Consider the following 17,824-nt stretch of genomic DNA (forward strand, 5'->3'; position numbering starts at 1 on the left):
TTCAGAGCCATCCTTCGGGGTACGTGGGAACAGAGGACTCGCTGCCGCAGCAGTGTCTCCCCATACTCTTCCTGGCTGTGGGAAGCCTTCATCTTGCTAGTCAGGGCCCCTTCTTAGGGTGCTTGCCTGATCTGCCCTCTGCTTGTCATGTCAGCAGACCATAGTGTTCAGGGCAGAACACAGTCCTTCAAGAACTGGTGGCTGCTATTTTTGTGTTCGGAGACCTTTCTCAAAGCTCCATCCTTCAGGAGGGTCGAAGTTTCTAAAACTGACCTGAATCAAAGTTGAATTACCGGAGGAGTTGAGTGAGCTAGCTTCACGTTCCTGGCCAGGGGAAGGGAATCAGTTGCATTATTCTTTGGTTATGCCCTTCAGGTACTCAGTTCTTTGGAAAGAATCATCTCTAGGGTGTCTGGAGAGAGAGATTTTATTGGAGGTGGCATCCTTGACTATGTTTTCTTAGCCATAGAGCAGGGCCCAGGCCTGCCCTTTCCTCCTGGGCCTTTGCTGGCAGGTTTAGGCCCAGAGTAAATGTGGAGCTGCACTTGGGCTTCTTCCACTGGCCCTGGCTGTCTATGGGGCTTTTTGCTACAGTGACCAAAGGGACTTGAAACTTTCTTTTTCCTTTTTGTTGATTGTGGGGCTTGAACTCTGGGCCTGGGCACTGTCCCTGAGCTCTTCATCTCAAGGCTAGTGCTCTGCCATTTGAGCACAGCACCACTTCCAGTTTTTTGGTGGTTTATTGGAGATAAGAGTCCTCACAGACTTTCCTACCTGAGCTGGTTTTGAACTGGGGTCCTCAGATCTCATCCTCCTGAGTAACTAGAATTATAGGCATGAGCCACTGGCTGGTGCCTAGCTTTCCTTTTTTTTTTTTTTTTTTGGGTCCGGTCGTGGGGCTTGAACTCTGGGCCTGGGCGCTGTTCCTCAGCGATTCAGCTCAAGGCTAGCACTCTACCACTTGAGCCACAGCGCCACTTCCGGCTTTTTTCTTTTTGCTTATGTGGTGCTGAGGAATGGAACCCAGGGCCTCATGCATGCAAGGCAAGCGCTCTACCACTGAGCCACCTTCCCGGCCCCCTTTAAAAAAAAAAAAAAAAATATATATATATATATATATATATATTTTTTTTTTTTTCCCCTTTTGAGTCAGTCCTGGGCTTAAACTCAGGGTCTGGGTGCTGTTCCTGAGCTTTTGTGCTCAGGACTAGCGCTCTACCACTTTGAGTCACAGTGCCATTTCCAGCTTTTTGGAGGTTAATTGGTGATGACTCATGGACTTAACTGCCTAGGCTGACTTCCAACCACGATCCTTAGATCTCAGCCTCCTGAGTAGCTAGTATTATAGGAGTGAACCACTGGTGCCCAGTAACACACCCATTTCTACTAGGCTGATTTTGAGTGTGGGAATTACGGAGTCTAAATTTTTACTTTTTGTGCTAGTCCTGGTGCTTGAACTCAGGGTATGGTGTCTTTTGTGCTCAAGGCTAGTGCTCTACCACTTGAGTCATAGCTCTACTTCTGGCTAATTGGAAATAAGAGGCTCTCAGACTTTCCTGCCCCTTCTGGTGATCAGGATCCTCAGATCTTAGTCTCCTGAAAAGCTAGGATTATAAGTGTGAGCCATTGAGGCCCAGGTAGAGTGTGACTTTTATATTGAGCTGCCGTGGCTAGCCATACACAGTGCTAATATTTGAACGTGTAGATAAACAACATGGTAAAAATCAGAAAGTAGACTTCACTGTCACCCTCCGCACAGCTTCCCCTTCCGCTGCCTGTGCAGCCTTCGGGAAGGAGTGTGGAGGTTGGGAGCCTGGAGCTCTGGTTCTTCCCACCGTGTCGTTTTTAATGTGTTTCTTCTTAATTGGAAGTAAATGAACCATGGTGTAAGCAACTTTCTTGCTTTTAACAATCTCTTTATGTGAGCTCAGGACTACCAATTACTGTACGGACGTGAATGGTTATTGTTACTTGAACCCCACATCTATGCTGTTGTTTGGATATGGTTTGCAGGTACCCACAGGGGTTCAGGTATTAGAATCTTGGTCCCCAGGGTGAGTATTTAGAAAAGGCGGAGCCTAGATAAAGTAAAGTGTCAGTGGGACCCTAGTCATTTCTCCTCCCTGGGCTCCCTTGTGTTCTGCCATCTATTCCTCTCCTCCTGCATTTTCCCACAATGGCCATGTGACACAGCCAAGGAGGTCTTGTCCAGGGCCCCGCTGATCCCAGTGCCATGCTCTTGAACCTCTAAAACTGTGACTCCAATATGCCAGCCCTTGCGTATTTTGTTACAGCAACAGATCGGGGACTCATACAGTCTATGAGGCTGCCCACAGCCTCCTATGGAAGGCTGGGAGGAAGTTGCAGACATTTTGCTCTGTTCTGGTTGTGCAGAGAATGAATGTTTTGTTTTGTCAGTCCTTTTGTCCTATACTCAACACACAAGAGAGGTGGCTGGAACAGTGCCTATTCAGCAGTATTTGCATACCTCCCCAAAGTTGCTATTTAAGTCCTACTTAAAATACTTTAAAGTGGCCGATGTACTGTGAGTACTGGCGATGCTAGAATGTGCCAGGAAAATACTAAATGGTGAGAGCTGACTGCCATGTCCAGAGGAGAGTGCTGCCTGATGTGTGCAGGGTGGGAGAGAAGGGTAAGGGTTCGGGCCAGAGTGCCTTCTAGAGGAGCGAGGGAAGAGATGGAGAGGCTGCATTGGCATCTGTCCCCTGGACATCCCACCGAGGGTGTGTTCCAGAAGAACTCATTTGCCAACGAAGCTCCGTAAAGGAAGAACCACGTCAGTCTTTTTCTCAAATGATGGAGGGTTTTGTTTTCTTAGCAAGACTATAGCAACAGTAATGAAGTAGTTGAGTAAAAATGTATTGCTCTGCTTTTCTCTCATATAGAATTTGAGGGGTAGAGGAAGGAGAAAAGACTATGAAAGTAAAGAGGGAGAAGTGAGGGTTAGAAAGGGTACTGGAGGGGCGGATAGGATCAGAGTATGCTATGGACACATACAGGAGTGTCATTCCTATGTGTAAGGAAATGTCACAGAAGCAGTGTGTTGCTGGCTGTCTTCCACAGTACTACAACTCACCAGGTTGGGCCTGTTTAATCCCAGGTTTTGGTACAACTGTCCCCGTGGCTTTGCTGAGGGAGGTGCGTGCTCTCCCTCACAGTGTAGGCGGGAGGCACAGGCGAGGGGCGGGTGCAGACTGCTCACATGGACTGCCTACATCTTCCCTTCACCTAGCCTTTCCGTGTGATTTCCTTATTCTCTGAGGAGCAAGGAGTAGTAAGATGTAATTCCTCAGGAACGGTATCTGGTACAGTATTGGCTGATTCTAAGTAGAAAGTGGCACATCTCTCAAAAAATTCAAAAAAATGATTTACAATTCGGATGCTATTTTCCCGAAAGCTCCTTGTAAGGTCTGCCGCTTTATATCATGATCTTTATTTTCTACTTATAACTTGGAAGATTGCTACAGTACAGCTAATAGCAAAACCTAAGGCTAAGGAAGAGTATCTTGTCTTGAAACAGTCAACCACTGCTGCTGTATTTCACAAACTTGAATAGTTCCCCCCCCCCCCTCCAATGTCAGTCATGGGGCTTAAACTCAGAGCCTACGTGCTGTCCCTGAGTTTCTCTGTTCAAGGTTAGTGCTCTACCACTTTGAGTCACAGCTCCATTTGGTTTTCTCGTAGTTTATTGGAGATAAGTCTTGTGGAATTTCCTGCTGGGGCTGGCTCTGAACTGTGATCCTCAGATCTCAGCCTTCTGAGTAGCTAGAATTTCAGCATGAACCACCAGTGCCCATATAAGGTTTTTGTTTTTGTTTTTGTTTTTTTAAAGATGAGGTCTTGCTATATAGCCTAGACTATCCTTGAACTTTTGATCTTTCTGTTTCAGCCTCCTAAGTACTGAAATTGGAGATGTGTGCAGTATACATGGCTTTAGATGTTGGGCTCAAGGCTAGCATACTACCACTTGAGCTGCAGCTCTATTTCTGGCTTTTTGGCAGTTAATTGGAGCTGAGAGCCTTAAAGACTTTACTGCCTGGTCTGGCTTTGAACTGCCACCCTCAGATATCAGCCTTCTGAGTGAGTAGCTGGGATCACAGGCATGAGCCACTGGTGCTCGCTCTGTAGGTATGATTTTAATATAGTACAGTAATTAAGCTTACTGTTGATGCTGATTTCCCAGTAAGTCCCAGGGTATACAGGAAGAGCTCTGCAGTCCTCACCGTAAGGCCTGATGAGGTCTGTGCCACTAAGCGGCTGTCCCATAGAACCAGCAGAGCCAGGCCTGACTGGAGGTGTGCGCCAGGCTGATCCGACTCCTCAGCCCCCTGTTGAGGGCTGGAGACTGCCAGGGAAGCCTGTAGGGTTGGGGTTGTTGATTGAGCTCGGCAGAGCCCTGAACTGATCAGGAGAGAGGGATGACAAGGCTGGCACCGGATTCCTTCTATCATGTGGTCAACCCTTACACCCTGTTTATAGAAGAAGAAATCAGGGTGCAAAACAGCTAGGTCCCCCCAGGTGGGCGTCAGGAACAAGTATTTCTCAGCCCTGTGTCACCCTGAGGCAGTGGAGATGCATCAGGCCCCAGACAACTCGGTGGCATCCTCTACTGGAGTACGACACTTCCTGCCTGCTTGCCCTTCCTGGCTTGTGCCCCTGTACCTGGATGCCAGCTCCTATCCTGTCCCGTGGAGAGGGGCTGCCTGAGCCTTTGCTGAGGCTGGCAGCTATGGCCCTGGCACGTGCAGTCTCTGGGTCACCTTGCTCACTGAGGCTTTCAGCTGGCTGTATGGAAGGTTTCCCATGGGGCGGCTGTACTGTGTTGAAAGGAGGTCCATGTAGGGAACAGGGTGGTGAAATCCAGGCCGGGGGGGGGGGGCACGGTGCCAGGCTGCTTAGAGACCATAGCATAAGTCCTTTCTCACCCAAGAGGACCGATTGACCAGAACCCCATTGAGGGCCACCATCCATATGAGATGGCATCACTGCAAGGCCACAAACGGATGTCCTGGCCACAGCCAGTTCCTTGAGAGGTGGCTCTGGGGGATGTGGTGAAGTGGAGCAAAAAGAGCTCAAGTCTTCGGGCTGAAGAGTTGATGTCCCATGCTCACGGTCCCTCGGAAGGGCTGGCCTCTGTACGTGTGTACTCAGTGGGGGCGGGAGGGGGAGCTCCCAAGTGCAAGGCACTCTGGGTGGGCTGGAGCATGCCTGTGCTTCCTCCCCATCCGGCAGCTGGAGGACAGCTCAAGAAGTGTGGCAATAACACGGCAGACCGGCTGCGTTTCTAGGGCAGTGGAGTGAGGCCCAAGAAATGCCCTGAACAATCTCATGCCTGGCCCTCCATGGGGCCACCTGCAGCAGGCAGTGGCCAAGTCCTTTGTCAGCCATGGAAAGTGTGGTGCCAGGCCTGGCCCATTATTGCTGCCCTGGATTGCATTGTCAGCTTTGAACTAGAGATTGTAGCCGGGCGCCGGTGGCTCATGCCTGTAATCCTAGCTACTCAGGAGGCTGAGATCTGAGAATCGCGGTTCAAAGCCAGCCCGGGCAGGAAAGACCGTGAGACTCCTATCTCCAATAAAACCACTAGAAAACCGGAAGTGGCGCTGTAGCTCAAGTGGTAGAGCGCTTGCCTTAAGCTGAAGAGCTGAGGGACAGCGCCCAAGCCCAGAGTTCAAGCCCCATGACCGACAAAAAAAAAAAAAAAAGAACTAGAGATTGTAGAAGACCCCCGGAGCCCTACAGCATGTGCCCTAGGGTCCCTTCTGGAACGATGCTCCTTCATCCAGCATATGTCACGCGAGGTCTTCGTCCTCCCAGTGATTGTGCCGGATGTCTGGCTGCTGTGGCTGCCGGGGCGGGGGGGGGGGGGGAGTTGGGGTGGAAGGAGGGGGAAGGGTTGTCCAGTTGCTGGCATGATGCCTGCAGATTGTTCTCAAGAATGTGCAGTGACCCTGCGAACATTATTCCTGTTTGCTACAAGTTACCCTTGTTAACAGTGTCCTTCTCGCCACTTCCCCTTGATGTCTCTGAAGCTGGAGGAGTTTTCAGGCAAAGGAAATGCGTCTATTCATGTAGCAAACCCACTTGGTCTGGTTTTCTAGAATACTTGGCGTTTCCTCGTGCCTGCTGTCCCTGCCAGCTTTTATAAAATATGTATGGCAGGTGTGTTGACCTGTAAGGCCCTGGAGGCAGCGTCAGGTGTTACTCTGTTGGCTGGGTGGTGTTCTAATGTGACACCCAACGCTTCACCCCGGATCAGGTGGCCTGCGGAGCGTGCAGCTGACGGAGCACCGTCCAGGGAACAACGCAACCCACACCCAGGCTCGTGTGGGGTCTGTGCCCGAGTTCCCTAGGCTGTGTCTTGGGGATCACATCCCCTTCCTCATTGGGTTGTAAGGTCTGCCCAGCATGCTGCTTTTGTGAGCAGGGAGCTCCACCAGTGGTGCTTACCTACCGGGGGTTTGGTCAGAGTACTTCCCATGGCTCGTTGTTTTCATTTCCGTTTTAATAAAAGAGATGCCAAGATTTATTTCCCAGTGTACTGCGTAATTTATTGGGAAGATGCTGGATAATTTTCTTCCAGTGGTTCCCCAACACAGCTGCCCTGATTTCATCTCTAGGCCCGCTCAGCATCTCAAAGCAAGCCCAGGCCTCCTTCACAGAGCCTGCCAGTGGATACAAGTGCTCCAGTCACTCCTGGGAGGGCCTGGGGTTGGTGGGTGGCTGGAGCTTGCCCTGAGTTAGGGAACTGTGGACCATTGAAGCCCAGAAGCCTCAGCGGCTCAGTGTGGCCAAAACCTCCCTCGTGTGGCCCACAGGGTTAGGGATGGGTGCCCAGGCAGAGTGCCTGGGAGCATTTGGCACAGGGAGACTGTCCGCAGATGAGCTGAGCCTGAGACCCTCCTGTTCACTCTGGAGGAGGAGAGTAACAAAGTGTGGCCGGCTGTCTCCAGCCTGCCGTCGCCCCGGCACTCTGAGCCTTGTCAGAGCTTCGAGCTGCCATTCCCTCGGGTAGCGGAGCAGATGTGGAGAGAGTGGATCAGACTCTGGGGAGGGGCAAGAACAGCACATTAATCTACAAGGTGCATGGATCCTCTTGTGTGTAATGTCTAAATGTGAGAAGGGTTTTCAGGGTATTGTATTTGCTTGCCCAGTAGCATGACGATTTCCTGCTTAGGTGCATAGTTTGTCTACTTTAAGTCCAGCCATACTCAAACGCTCCAGGCGTGTTTAATCTCTCTTTGGGACAGCGTCACATCATGCTATTCATTCTGTTCTCATTGTGTCTTCCGTGTTGCAGTGACTTCTAACTATGTCCCCGGAGTTGAGTGCTGTTACAATGATGAGCTCATTTGTTCTCACTGGATCTTTTGGGAGGCTCACGCCGCCTCTGTAGAGATAGATGGCAGTCACCGACCACATTGCCTCCTCCACACATTAGCAGCACGCCTCACTTTTTACTCTTAACTGAGACAGGTTTCTTTCCTAGGGAATCTGTTCCATTTCAACGAGAAATCGCGAAGTGTTCAAGGTCATGCAGTTGTGTCTTCCAGCAGGAAGCAAGCTAGGCATTGGATTATGCTTGTGGGTTTCTGTGTTACTTGCCAATGGAGTTTGGGGTCAGGTGGGGTGGAGTGGGGTAGTGGCAGGGAGAGCCACACGCTCAGGCTCAGAGGTCCATGGCCGTGGTTCATTCAGACTGTGGGCCATCCATAGACATGCAACCTTGGTCCAAAGGAGAAAATGCCTCTTCTGAGAAGATGCTCAGAAATGACTATGTGTTTTGATGGGGAGGGGATAAGGAAGAGTTATAGAGGGGTGAGATTGATGGGACACATTTTGTATATGTGTGACAGTGTCACAGTGAAATTTCCCCCATACAACTGGTGTGTATGTTAATAAAAAAGAACCTCAATCCTACTCCCTCGCATTCACCCTCTCCCCCCTCCCCCTTACTGCTATTTGCCCGCAACATAGTTTGTTTTACTTGTGTGTATTAGTTGTACAAGGGAGTGTAACCGTGGTAATTCATAGATGCATAGATGCATACATATTAATAAGCTCATCTGATGCTCTTTCCTGGTCCCCCAACCCTCATATGGTTCAGTAGCTTACGGTGGGTTTCCTTAGGCTGTATTCATATATCGGCATCATGATATATTATTTGTCCTCCGTCATCGTCATTTCCTTGCTCTTCTCAGAATAGTCCAGCATAGTTAACTCCTTGCTCCCACCCATACTGGGTGAACTCAAGCCTTCATGCCTACTTGGTTTGCTTAGCTGGTGCTTTACTACTTGATCCATGCCTCCAGCTCAGTTTTTTTCTTTGGAGATGGAGTCTTGAACTTTTCTACCTGGGCTGACTTTTAACCAGGATCCTTCAGAGCACAAGTCTCCTGAGTAGCTAGATCTACAGGCATGAGCTAGCAGCCAGGACAGTTGTTTCTGGCAGTGAAGGAAAACAGCCAGGGCACAGGCAGGTGTGGAACAGTTGGTAGAAGCTGGTTTGAAGGAGGCCATGGATGAGGTGATGGTGTCAGGAAGTGGTGGAGAGACATCGAGGAAGAATGGAAGCATGGCAGGCATGGTTTGGAAGCAGGGGTGAAAAAGGAACCAAAGAGAGCAGCTTCCAGTTCTTGGAATGATCGCTAATGATCTCATAAACAGTGAGACACGTGCATGGGGAACCTGGGATAAGGAGACTGGCACAAATGGAAGGCTAAGATAGAACAGAGACAGCTGGCACAGTGTCTGTTGGTGGTAGGGCTGAGCCTGGCTAGCAGGCCGGGTTTTAGTAGGCTGGATCTATGGTGAACGAGTGGTTGGGTGAAGGGTGGTTCTGTGGTCGGAACAGCTGAGGAAAGCCAAGTTCTGTGGTCCTTAGGGATGCTTGCTGGGTTCAAAGGGGCGGGCTGGAGGCTGTGCTGCCACCAGCTCACCTTCCCCAATCTAGACCAGCTGTTGCAAGGCCCACATGTTACACAGGATTAACGTGGGTAGTTTCTTTTTGTTTTTCTTGGGGAAACCAAGAGCTTATAAGCAGAGTATTCTAGCAGGGTTTGACTCTGAAGAGTGTCCGTTTGAGGAGTGTATAGTTGAAGCTATGTAACTCTGAAAAAATGATGAGTAATGGCACATGCACTTTTCCTTGCCAGAAATGGTCAAAAGAAAATGGTAATAGCTATTCAGGTTTAAAAATATAAAATACTTAAGTCATCAGAGAAGTATTTTAATGAGCTCTCTCAAGGGATATGAAATATAAGTGCTGTAGAAGCCTGAGTCCTGGAGGCCAAATCGTGAAGTTTCTTTCTTTTTTGGGGGGAGGGGAGGGGGTCTGGCCATGGGGCCTGAACTCTGGGCCTGGACGCTGTCCCTCAGCTCTTCAGCTCAAGGCTAGCGCTCTACCACTTGAGCCACAGCGCCACTTCCGGCTTTTTTTTTTCTTCTGCTTATGTGGTGCTGAGGAATGGAACCCAGGGCCTCATGCAGGGCAAGCCCTCTACCACTGAGCCACCTTCCCAGCCTTCGTGAAGTTTCTTAAGGGCGGGGCAGGACACCACGCCATTGGATTTCCTCCTAGGAGGCGTCTGCATCCTAATGGCCCATATCGAAGTGGCTGGCCCAGTCCTCTTTCCAGCCTGGGCTGAGGGCACTGGTTTTGCCTCTGTTAGAAGGAGAACACAAAAGGTGAGAGAGTATCACCTCTGGCTTCATTGGAGGAGAAGAGAGAAATCCTGTCAAGGGCTTTCTTAGCTTTCTTAGGGCAGATGTGCCCATTTTCCTTATGTTAGGATAAGACCATGTCCTATCAAACCCACCAATAGCTGGAACTGTCCCAACTTGAAACTCCACCTAATCTGCTGGACATCCTAGACAAGCAGCAGGTCCACTGTGGAGTGTGGGTTGTCTCCTGTTGTGATCACACAATGGGTGGCAGCTGTGCTCTCGTCCCTGTGGCCACCAGTGCCATGGGAGATCATTGTACCACTGACCGCCCGCCCAGGAAGAGATCTGCATGGAAGTCACCACCGAAGAGTAAAGCCCAGGACTCCAGATTTGCCGTGGTGCGTTCACTGGCATTGCAGGAGCCTTGAGCAAGAGTTAGTTCTCATGAGCCCCTTGGGGGACGGCTTGGAAAGAGTTTGTTCTCAGAGCCCAGTCTTTTACCCTGGACCTTTAGATAGGGAGAAAGTATCTCGTATTTCTGACTTTTAATATGGTTATGACAAATACTTTGGCTTTGCTAAACTTTGTCTTTGGTGGTAGTGGTGGTTGAACTTGCATCCTCGTACTTGCTAAACAGGTGTTCTACTGTTTAAGACCCACCTCCGCTTCTTTTTGATTGGGTTATTTTGGGGATAGGATCTTGTGTTATGTTCAGACAGGACCAGATTGGATTGGATGCTCTTGGGGTCAGGGGAGGAGATTCTGGGGGTTTTAGGGCTTGAACTCAGAGTCTGGGCACTGTCCCTGAGCTTTTTCTGCCCTTTGATCAATTGAAGATAGGAGTCCTACAGATTTTCTTACCCTGGACTGTCTTTGAACCTTGATCTTCAGATTTCAGCCTCCTGATGAGATTACAAGCCTGCTTAGATTACAAGCCACCAGTGCACGGCTTTTGGATTCTCTTATTTATGCCTTTCTCATAGCTGATAGGACAAGCCCAGCTTTTATTAATTGAGATAGGGCTTTGGAAACTTTTTACTTAAGTTGCTCATGAACCCTGATCCAGTTGATTTCTTCCCCCCCCCCCCCCCCCCAGTCATGGGGCTTGAACTCTGGGGCTTGGTTGCTGTCCCTGTGCTCTTCAGCTCAAGGTGAGCACTCTACTGCTTGAGCCACAGTGCCACTTCCAGTTTTCTAGTGGTTTATTGGAGATAAGAGTCTCACAGTCTTTCCTGCCCAGGCTGGCTTTGAACTGTGATCCTCAGATCTCAGCCTCCTGAGTAGCTAGGATTACAGGCGTGAGCCACCGGCACCCAGCTTTCTTTCTGTCTCTTGTATAGCCTAAATCTTAAAATTAAAAATAAATGAGGGCTGGGAATGTGGCTCAAGTGGTAGAGTGCTAGACTTGAGCAAAAGAAGCTCAGGGACAGTGACTAGGCCCAAAGTTGAAGCCCCACAACTGGCAATCAATCAATCAATGAATGAAACATGATTTGAATATAGGAAGGTCAAGATTTAGGTGATTGAAATTTACAGGCACCTGACCTGGTTTGTCATGAAAAGGGATGAGGAAAAAGATAAAAAATATAGGTTGGGAAGGTGTCTTAGTGGTAGAGTGCTTGCATTGCATGCATGAGACCCTGGGTTTGATTCCTCAGCACCACATAAGCAAAAAGAAAAAAAGCCGGAAGTGGTGCTATGGCTCAAGTGGTAGAGCACTAGCCTTGAGCTGAAGAGCTGAGGGACAGCGCCCAGGCCCAGAGTTCAGGCCCCATGACTATCCCCCCCCCCAAAAAAAAAAAAAAAGATAAAAATATAAAGCCCCATCCAGGCACTGATGGTTTACACCTGTAACCTTAGCTACTCAGGAGGCTGAGATATGAGCATGGCAAATTGAAGCCAGCCTGGGAAGGAAAGTGAGCCTCTAATCTCTTAGTTAATGAGATAGGACAGTATAGATAGAACACCAGCCTTGAGCTAGTTGAAGCCCTAGGACTGGCACTCCTCTCCAAAATACATGTATTCTCAATTAGCCTTCAATTCCCCAAATGGGAAGTTGGACTGATTCTTAAATGGATAAAAAGATTTTTGTGATTATAGAGAAATCAGTATTGGTGTGTCTTAGTCCATTTTCTGTTGCTGTTGTAGAATACCACAGAGAGATAAATGACAAAGCAATTTCAGGTCTAGAGACTGGGAAATCTAAGAGTACAAGGCTGGTACCTATCAAGGGCCTTTTGAGCTACATCACGGCATTGTGGAAGAGCAGGTCAGCACACAGGAGAAACGTAAAAAAAATTGTGCTGAACTCATTCTTTTCTCCAGCACCCACAACTCCTGATAGCTGCTTAATCTGTTCACGAGGGCAGAGCCCCTGTGACCTTAATCACCTGATGAGGGCCCACATCTTAGTACTGTCCTCTTAGAGCCATCCCGGAGGCAAGCATGAGGTTTGGAGAGGACCTTGAAACCTAGCAAATGCCTTTGGTAGCCAGCCAGACCCTGTATTCTGTGCAGTGTCCTCCTGCCTGGGCACCAGCAGGCCTCCTCCAGCCCCGGCGCCTGCTGCTTGTCAGGCAAGCGCCTTGAGGTCCTGTGCCGAGTTCAGCGTAAACATCTCAAGGTGATTAGCAAATGGTATCTTTTCTGCCAGGAAGATCTGCTTTCCTCAGGGAACCAATTTCTGGCACTGTGGTCTTGAGGTTCCTTTTTGAAATACATTGTCTTTGGCAAGCAAAGCAATGCTTTGCTTCTGGCCATGGTGTCAGTGAGCGTGTGGTGATGAGCTTATCTGAGACTTGCCAAAGCCCAGGGCTGCCTGCATGGACAACCTTGTTCTCTTGCAGTGCCCTGTTGCCAGGCTTAGATGGCTCTCATCTTGCCAAGCACAGCTTTCAGGTGCAGTTTGGAGCAGAAGTGAGGCACATGTCGGCCACTATGGACAGGTCGTAGGCTCTGGCAAAGGTCATGTGTGAAGGAAAGTGGCAAAAGGGGAAACAGCTGTTTCCTAAGCCACCTTAGACCTGGCAACAGATCTTACTCTCCAGAGTACACGACCCCCCCCTTCCCCCCCCCCCCCCCCCCCGGTTGACACTTGTGCCTACTCCACTGCATTTTCCTCCCCATTATGTGCCGGGTCACACATTGTCCAGAAGAGTTTCGTCATCCTTTGGGAGGCTTGGTTGCTCTGGGACTCATTCATATGGCTCTGGTCAGCTGGGGGCTGGCGGGGGCCTGGGCTCTGCAGGGACAGGGACAGCAGATGGCTGCACCTCTCTCTCCATGTGGCGCCTCTAAATGGCTCTCAACAGGCCTGTTGTGTGTGGATGGAGGTGTTCCAAGAGGGAGCCAGTAGAAGCTGCAGGGTTCCTTAAAGCTTAACCTTGAAAACCTAACAAGATCATTAGAAATCACAAGGACAGCCCAGGCTCTGCAGTGGGAGCAGACTCTGTGCTTGCTGGGAGCAGCAGAGATGCAGGGGTGGGGTGTGTGGATACAGGGCACAGGGTACTTGTGGAGCCATTATGATAGCAGTGTACCGGTGGACCTTCTGATCAGGATCTGTGTTCTTCATTCCATGCTAGACTTCTGTTCTACCCAGGCCAGCAGTACACACTGGACATCCTCTCCCCTGACCCCCAGGCCAACATCAGTACACTCTGGATTCCCCACCCCCGCCCCCCCAGGCCAGCATCAAACCGCATCAGTTTGTGACTCTTCTTCAGCCAGGTTGCTTTGAACACAACAGTGATCAGAGGAGACAGGAAAAGAGGCTGTAGGGAGTGGAGCTGGGCTGAGCTGGCAGGACAGCCCCTGGTCTCCAGCGTCCGCCGTGTACCAGCTGTGTCTCTTATTGAATAACAAACAACTGAAGCCCAGTGACATCTTACTTGTCATGGTTGCATGGGTGCTGGACAGTCCCTGGGCCCTTTCCGCAGGGAGCTGGCCGCCCACGAAGGTTGGGTGGCCTGGGATGACCTCATGCACATGCTAGGCCCCCAACTGTGTTTGATGAGGCCTCAGATGGAATTGGGTGGGGCTGCATCCTGGGCTGGGACTGGCCAAGGTAGAGCCAGTGAGTGAGATTCTTCTGGAATCCAAGGGCTGGCGAAAGCTGAGAACAAGGCTGTAGGTGCCAAAGCGCGGGGAAGTTTCAAGGAGAAGGAGGAGGGCGTGGTTGAGGAGGCTCGGAGGCAGGACACCGCATCATCACGGGTAAGCAGAGTCAGCCGGAGCCACTCTGCGGCGCCGTGGACGATTGGCAGGTAGAGCCCACTGTCAGGACCTTCCGAGCGGGGAGGAGGGAGCACGTTGAGGAGGAGGGCAGAGGGGTCAAGCGGGGTGCTTTTGTCTGTCTGAAACGGGAGGAGCCTGGGCATGCTGCCCAGGGCCAAGAGCCAGTGGAGGGAGGTAGACGGAAGGGGAGTTGTGGGCCGAAGCTGTGTCCTGCAGGAGAGAAGGATGGATTCCAAAGCTCCGCTTTTAGGACTGGCCTTAAAGAAAAGGAGGACCACCCCCCCTCCTCCTGGGGGGAAGGAGGTAAGGAAGGCATGGACACTGCAAGCCTCTTCTCACTTCTGTTATGCTTGAGAAATGGGTGCATTCCCCCCACTTCCCCTACCCTTTACCCCCGGATGCTGGGCTGTGTCGGAGCGGAGGGGAGGGGCATGGCAGTGTGCAGGCTGAGTGGGGGAGAAAGGTGACCACCCCGGAGCTTCACTGTCTTTGGGGACAGAGGTGATAGAAGTGAGGGTCCACCTAGAGCGCTTGTCAGGCTTGAACGTACAAGTTAGCTCACGCAGTTCTCCTGCGCTTTGGCTGCTGTTCGTGGACAGCTGTGGTAGCGAATGCTCTCAGAGTTTGAAATTCACTTTCAGGGTCTAGAAGAGCTTGGAGACATAGTTCCACAACTGGAAACAGCAATTGCCTAGAAAAACCAGCCAGAAACACCTCTGTCAATCACCCCATTGCAGTGTGTACCCTTCAGGTGGAGGTGGAGGTGGAGGTGGATGGGGATGTGAGCTGAATACTATGGCTATGTGTTGTGGCCGCAACTGCAGCTCTGCAGCCCGGCAGGGTGCTGTCTGCCCCCTCCCGTGTGCACACAACGCTGTGTCACAGTCTCTCTCGTGTGTATGTCACGTTCAGGTGTAGACATTGGATGGTCAGTGGAGTGTGTGAGCTTGTGTTTTGCTTGGTGTGGCTTGGGCTCTGCCCAGGTTGTGGGAAGGGGTCTCCTGTGGCCCCTTATGAGCTGATGGCTGCCATTTGTCCAGGTAGAGCAGGGTTCCCAGTGTAGAGGTGGGCTTGTGATGTTGAGCAGGGCTTCTGTAACACAGGTGCTCGGAGCTCAGAGTGCTTCACCCTGAACCAAGTGACCTGGTGGGTTCACTGAGGCAGCCTCCCGCCCACTGCTCTCTGGGACTCTTCCCTGGCCTCTCATTTTCTTTCTTTCCCCACTTTCACTCCTCTTCCTTTCCCCTCTTGTTCCTTTGCTGTAACGATCCGTTCTCTTTTCTTTTTTGTTTCAAGACTGGGATCTTGAACTCAGTACCTGACACTTTGCTCTTTGGCTAGAGCTCTACCAATAGAACCATGCCCCCAAGCCCATGATTGGTGTCTGAAGGATGTAGAGACCTTGGAGGACCAGTCCTCCTCTTCCTCCTGGGCGCCATGCTTCTGCAGGAGAGTGTGCCCATGGGAAAGTAGCCCTAGGCCCATCTACGCCCTGTGGTCTTCAGTTCAGCCTGGTGCTTGTCATAGGACAGCCACTGGTGTTTGGGGATGGATGGTTACTTGTTCTGAGACTTGCGGCATTCCTGACTCTACATGCTAAGTGTCAGCACTGCCCCCCATATTGTGTCATGCCAATTCCAGATGCCCCTGGGGGGGGTGACAGCTGATGGCCCCTGTAGCTTACCTGGCTATCCTGCACCTCTGGGCGGGGTGGTGGTTCGGGGCACCTGGGCCTGACAGCTGGGCTTCTATACTGTTTGTATTTGCACCATTGGGATGGTGGTCAAGAGCTTTCAGAGGCCGCTTCAAGGGCATGATGTGTGACTTAGGGAAACAGGCTGCTTACGGTTTTCTATGGCCTGATTACTGTTCAGGGAAAGGGTGTGAATGAGACTGGATAGCTGTTCATAAAACTGTAAAATGCTCCAGTTACATGGCAGCTAGGTAACCTGTGCTTCATTCCCATCTGAAGCTAGAAAACTTCCGGGATTGGGTGTGGAGAAAAGTGGAAACTTTATATAGAGCCATTATTACCCTCCCCCCCTTTATATTACTAGAGATTGAACACAGAATCGTGTGTGTGTGTGTGTGTGTGTGTGTGTGTGTGTGTGTGTGTGTGTGTGTGTGTGTGTGTGTGTGTGTGTGTGTGTGTGTGTGTGTGTGTGTGTGTGTGTGTGTGTGTGTGTGTGTGTGTGTGTGTGTGTGTGTGTGTGTCTTACTACGACTGAGACACAGTCTTGGCCCGAGAATGGTTTTTTAGTTGAAGCCCTCTATCTGTTCTAACACACTCAAGTAAACATGTAGATTTTAATTTTCATGAACACAAAATCTGGGAGTCTTTTCCATTTTTTTCTACTTCAGTGGGGGAGCTGTTCTAGTTACTTGCTGTCTCTCCTGGTTTGCGTGGAGATGTAGCGAGGACTAGAACTCAGGTCCTCACCTGAAGAACGCTGTCACCACCAGCCCTATGCACACAACACACAGCTGTGTCCCAGCCGGAGGTGCTCTGTGTCGTAAGTACAGTAAGTGAAGAAATAGTTGGGGCCACAAGTTTTAATGTTTCTCCTCTTTTCTTTCTTACAGAACCTGAAAGCCGACCCAGAGGAGCTTTTTACAAAGCTAGAGAAAATTGGGAAGGGTTCTTTTGGCGAGGTGTTCAAAGGCATTGACAATCGGACTCAGAAAGTAGTGGCAATCAAAATCATTGATCTGGAAGAAGCTGAAGATGAGATTGAGGACATTCAACAGGAAATCACAGTGCTGAGTCAGTGTGACAGTCCATATGTAACCAAATATTACGGATCCTACTTGAAGGTGAGACTTAATTAGGCAGCTGTGGGCCGGGGCAGGCACAGGCTCGTGGGACTCCAGCACCACTGCAGGTCTTCAGAGGAAGGAGAGGTTTTGACCTTGGCCAGCAAAAGAACCTGGCCTGGTTGCTCCTGCCATCTTAGATGTCACTTATAGAAAGTACCTCTTTAAAATGAGACAGTATTTCAGTAGAGTGAGACTTTCTCACCAACACTTTCTTACTCATTATAACAATAACCATTAATCACTTTATTTTAGGATGGCTATGGGTAGTAAAAACTCAGGCTTCCCTAAGGATAATTAATAATACGTTCAGCCATTAATTGTAGCTTGAGTTAATGCTGTTTTTAAAAACTGCAACTGAGAATTGCTGTTAATGAATTAGCAAGTTTATCTACTTTTGACTTCTGCAATGCTAGATGAGAAGAGGATTCCTTAGATAAGGTCATAAAGCCGAAGTTGTAATAATAGAGCACTCCAAATTACCCTTGGCCTTTGCCCAGTTCTTTGGGACGGGAAGATGGGTGCTTAGTGTGGTTCTCTGGCCTCCTGGAAGCAGTTGGCCATGTCAGACTGCATTGCAGGTCTCCCTGTCCTCATGGAGGAAGCCCAAGCCTCTGTGCTCAGTGTTCATTTCACTGAGCTCACACATGAGTGAGTGTCTTTCAGAAAACTTGGAATTGGTTTAAAAAAAAAAAAAAAAAAGACGCCAGTGGCTCACACCTAGGTAATCCTAGGTACTTGGGAGGCTGAAATCTGAGGGTCAAAATCTGAAGCCAGTCCTGAAGCCAGTGAACCAGGGGGAAAAAGGCTGGACTTGAGGTATGGCTCATTGGTAAAGCACCAGCCATGAGCTAAAAAAGCTGAGAGTGGCTGGGAAGGTGGCTCAGTGGTAGAGCGCTTGCCTTGCATGCATGAGGCCCTGGGTTCAATTCCTCAGCACCACATAAGTAGAAAAAGCCAGAAGTGGCACTGTGGCTCAAGTGGTAGAACGCTAGCCTTGAGCTGAAGAGCTGAGGGACAGCGCCCAGGCCCAGAGTTCAGGCCCCTGACTGACAAAAAAAAAAAGCTGAGAGTTTGAAGCCTTGTG

General features: G+C 50.1%; 1 protein-coding gene across 1 annotated transcript in view; it reads left to right on the forward strand.

Annotated features, from left to right (window-relative positions):
- The window catches only part of Stk24 (serine/threonine kinase 24), a 79,864-nt gene that overhangs the window by 28,167 nt on the left and 33,873 nt on the right, over positions 1–17,824 (forward strand). The window contains exon 2 of the mRNA XM_070002706.1: positions 16,507–16,737. Coding sequence (XP_069858807.1) covers positions 16,507–16,737 — 231 coding nt within the window. The remainder of the gene's footprint in view (positions 1–16,506; positions 16,738–17,824) is intronic.

Source organism: Dipodomys merriami, unplaced genomic scaffold (genome assembly GCF_024711535.1).
Source record: "Dipodomys merriami isolate MVZ:Mamm:240054 unplaced genomic scaffold, mDipMer1.0.p SCAF_6, whole genome shotgun sequence".
Lineage (NCBI taxonomy): Eukaryota > Metazoa > Chordata > Mammalia > Rodentia > Heteromyidae > Dipodomys > Dipodomys merriami.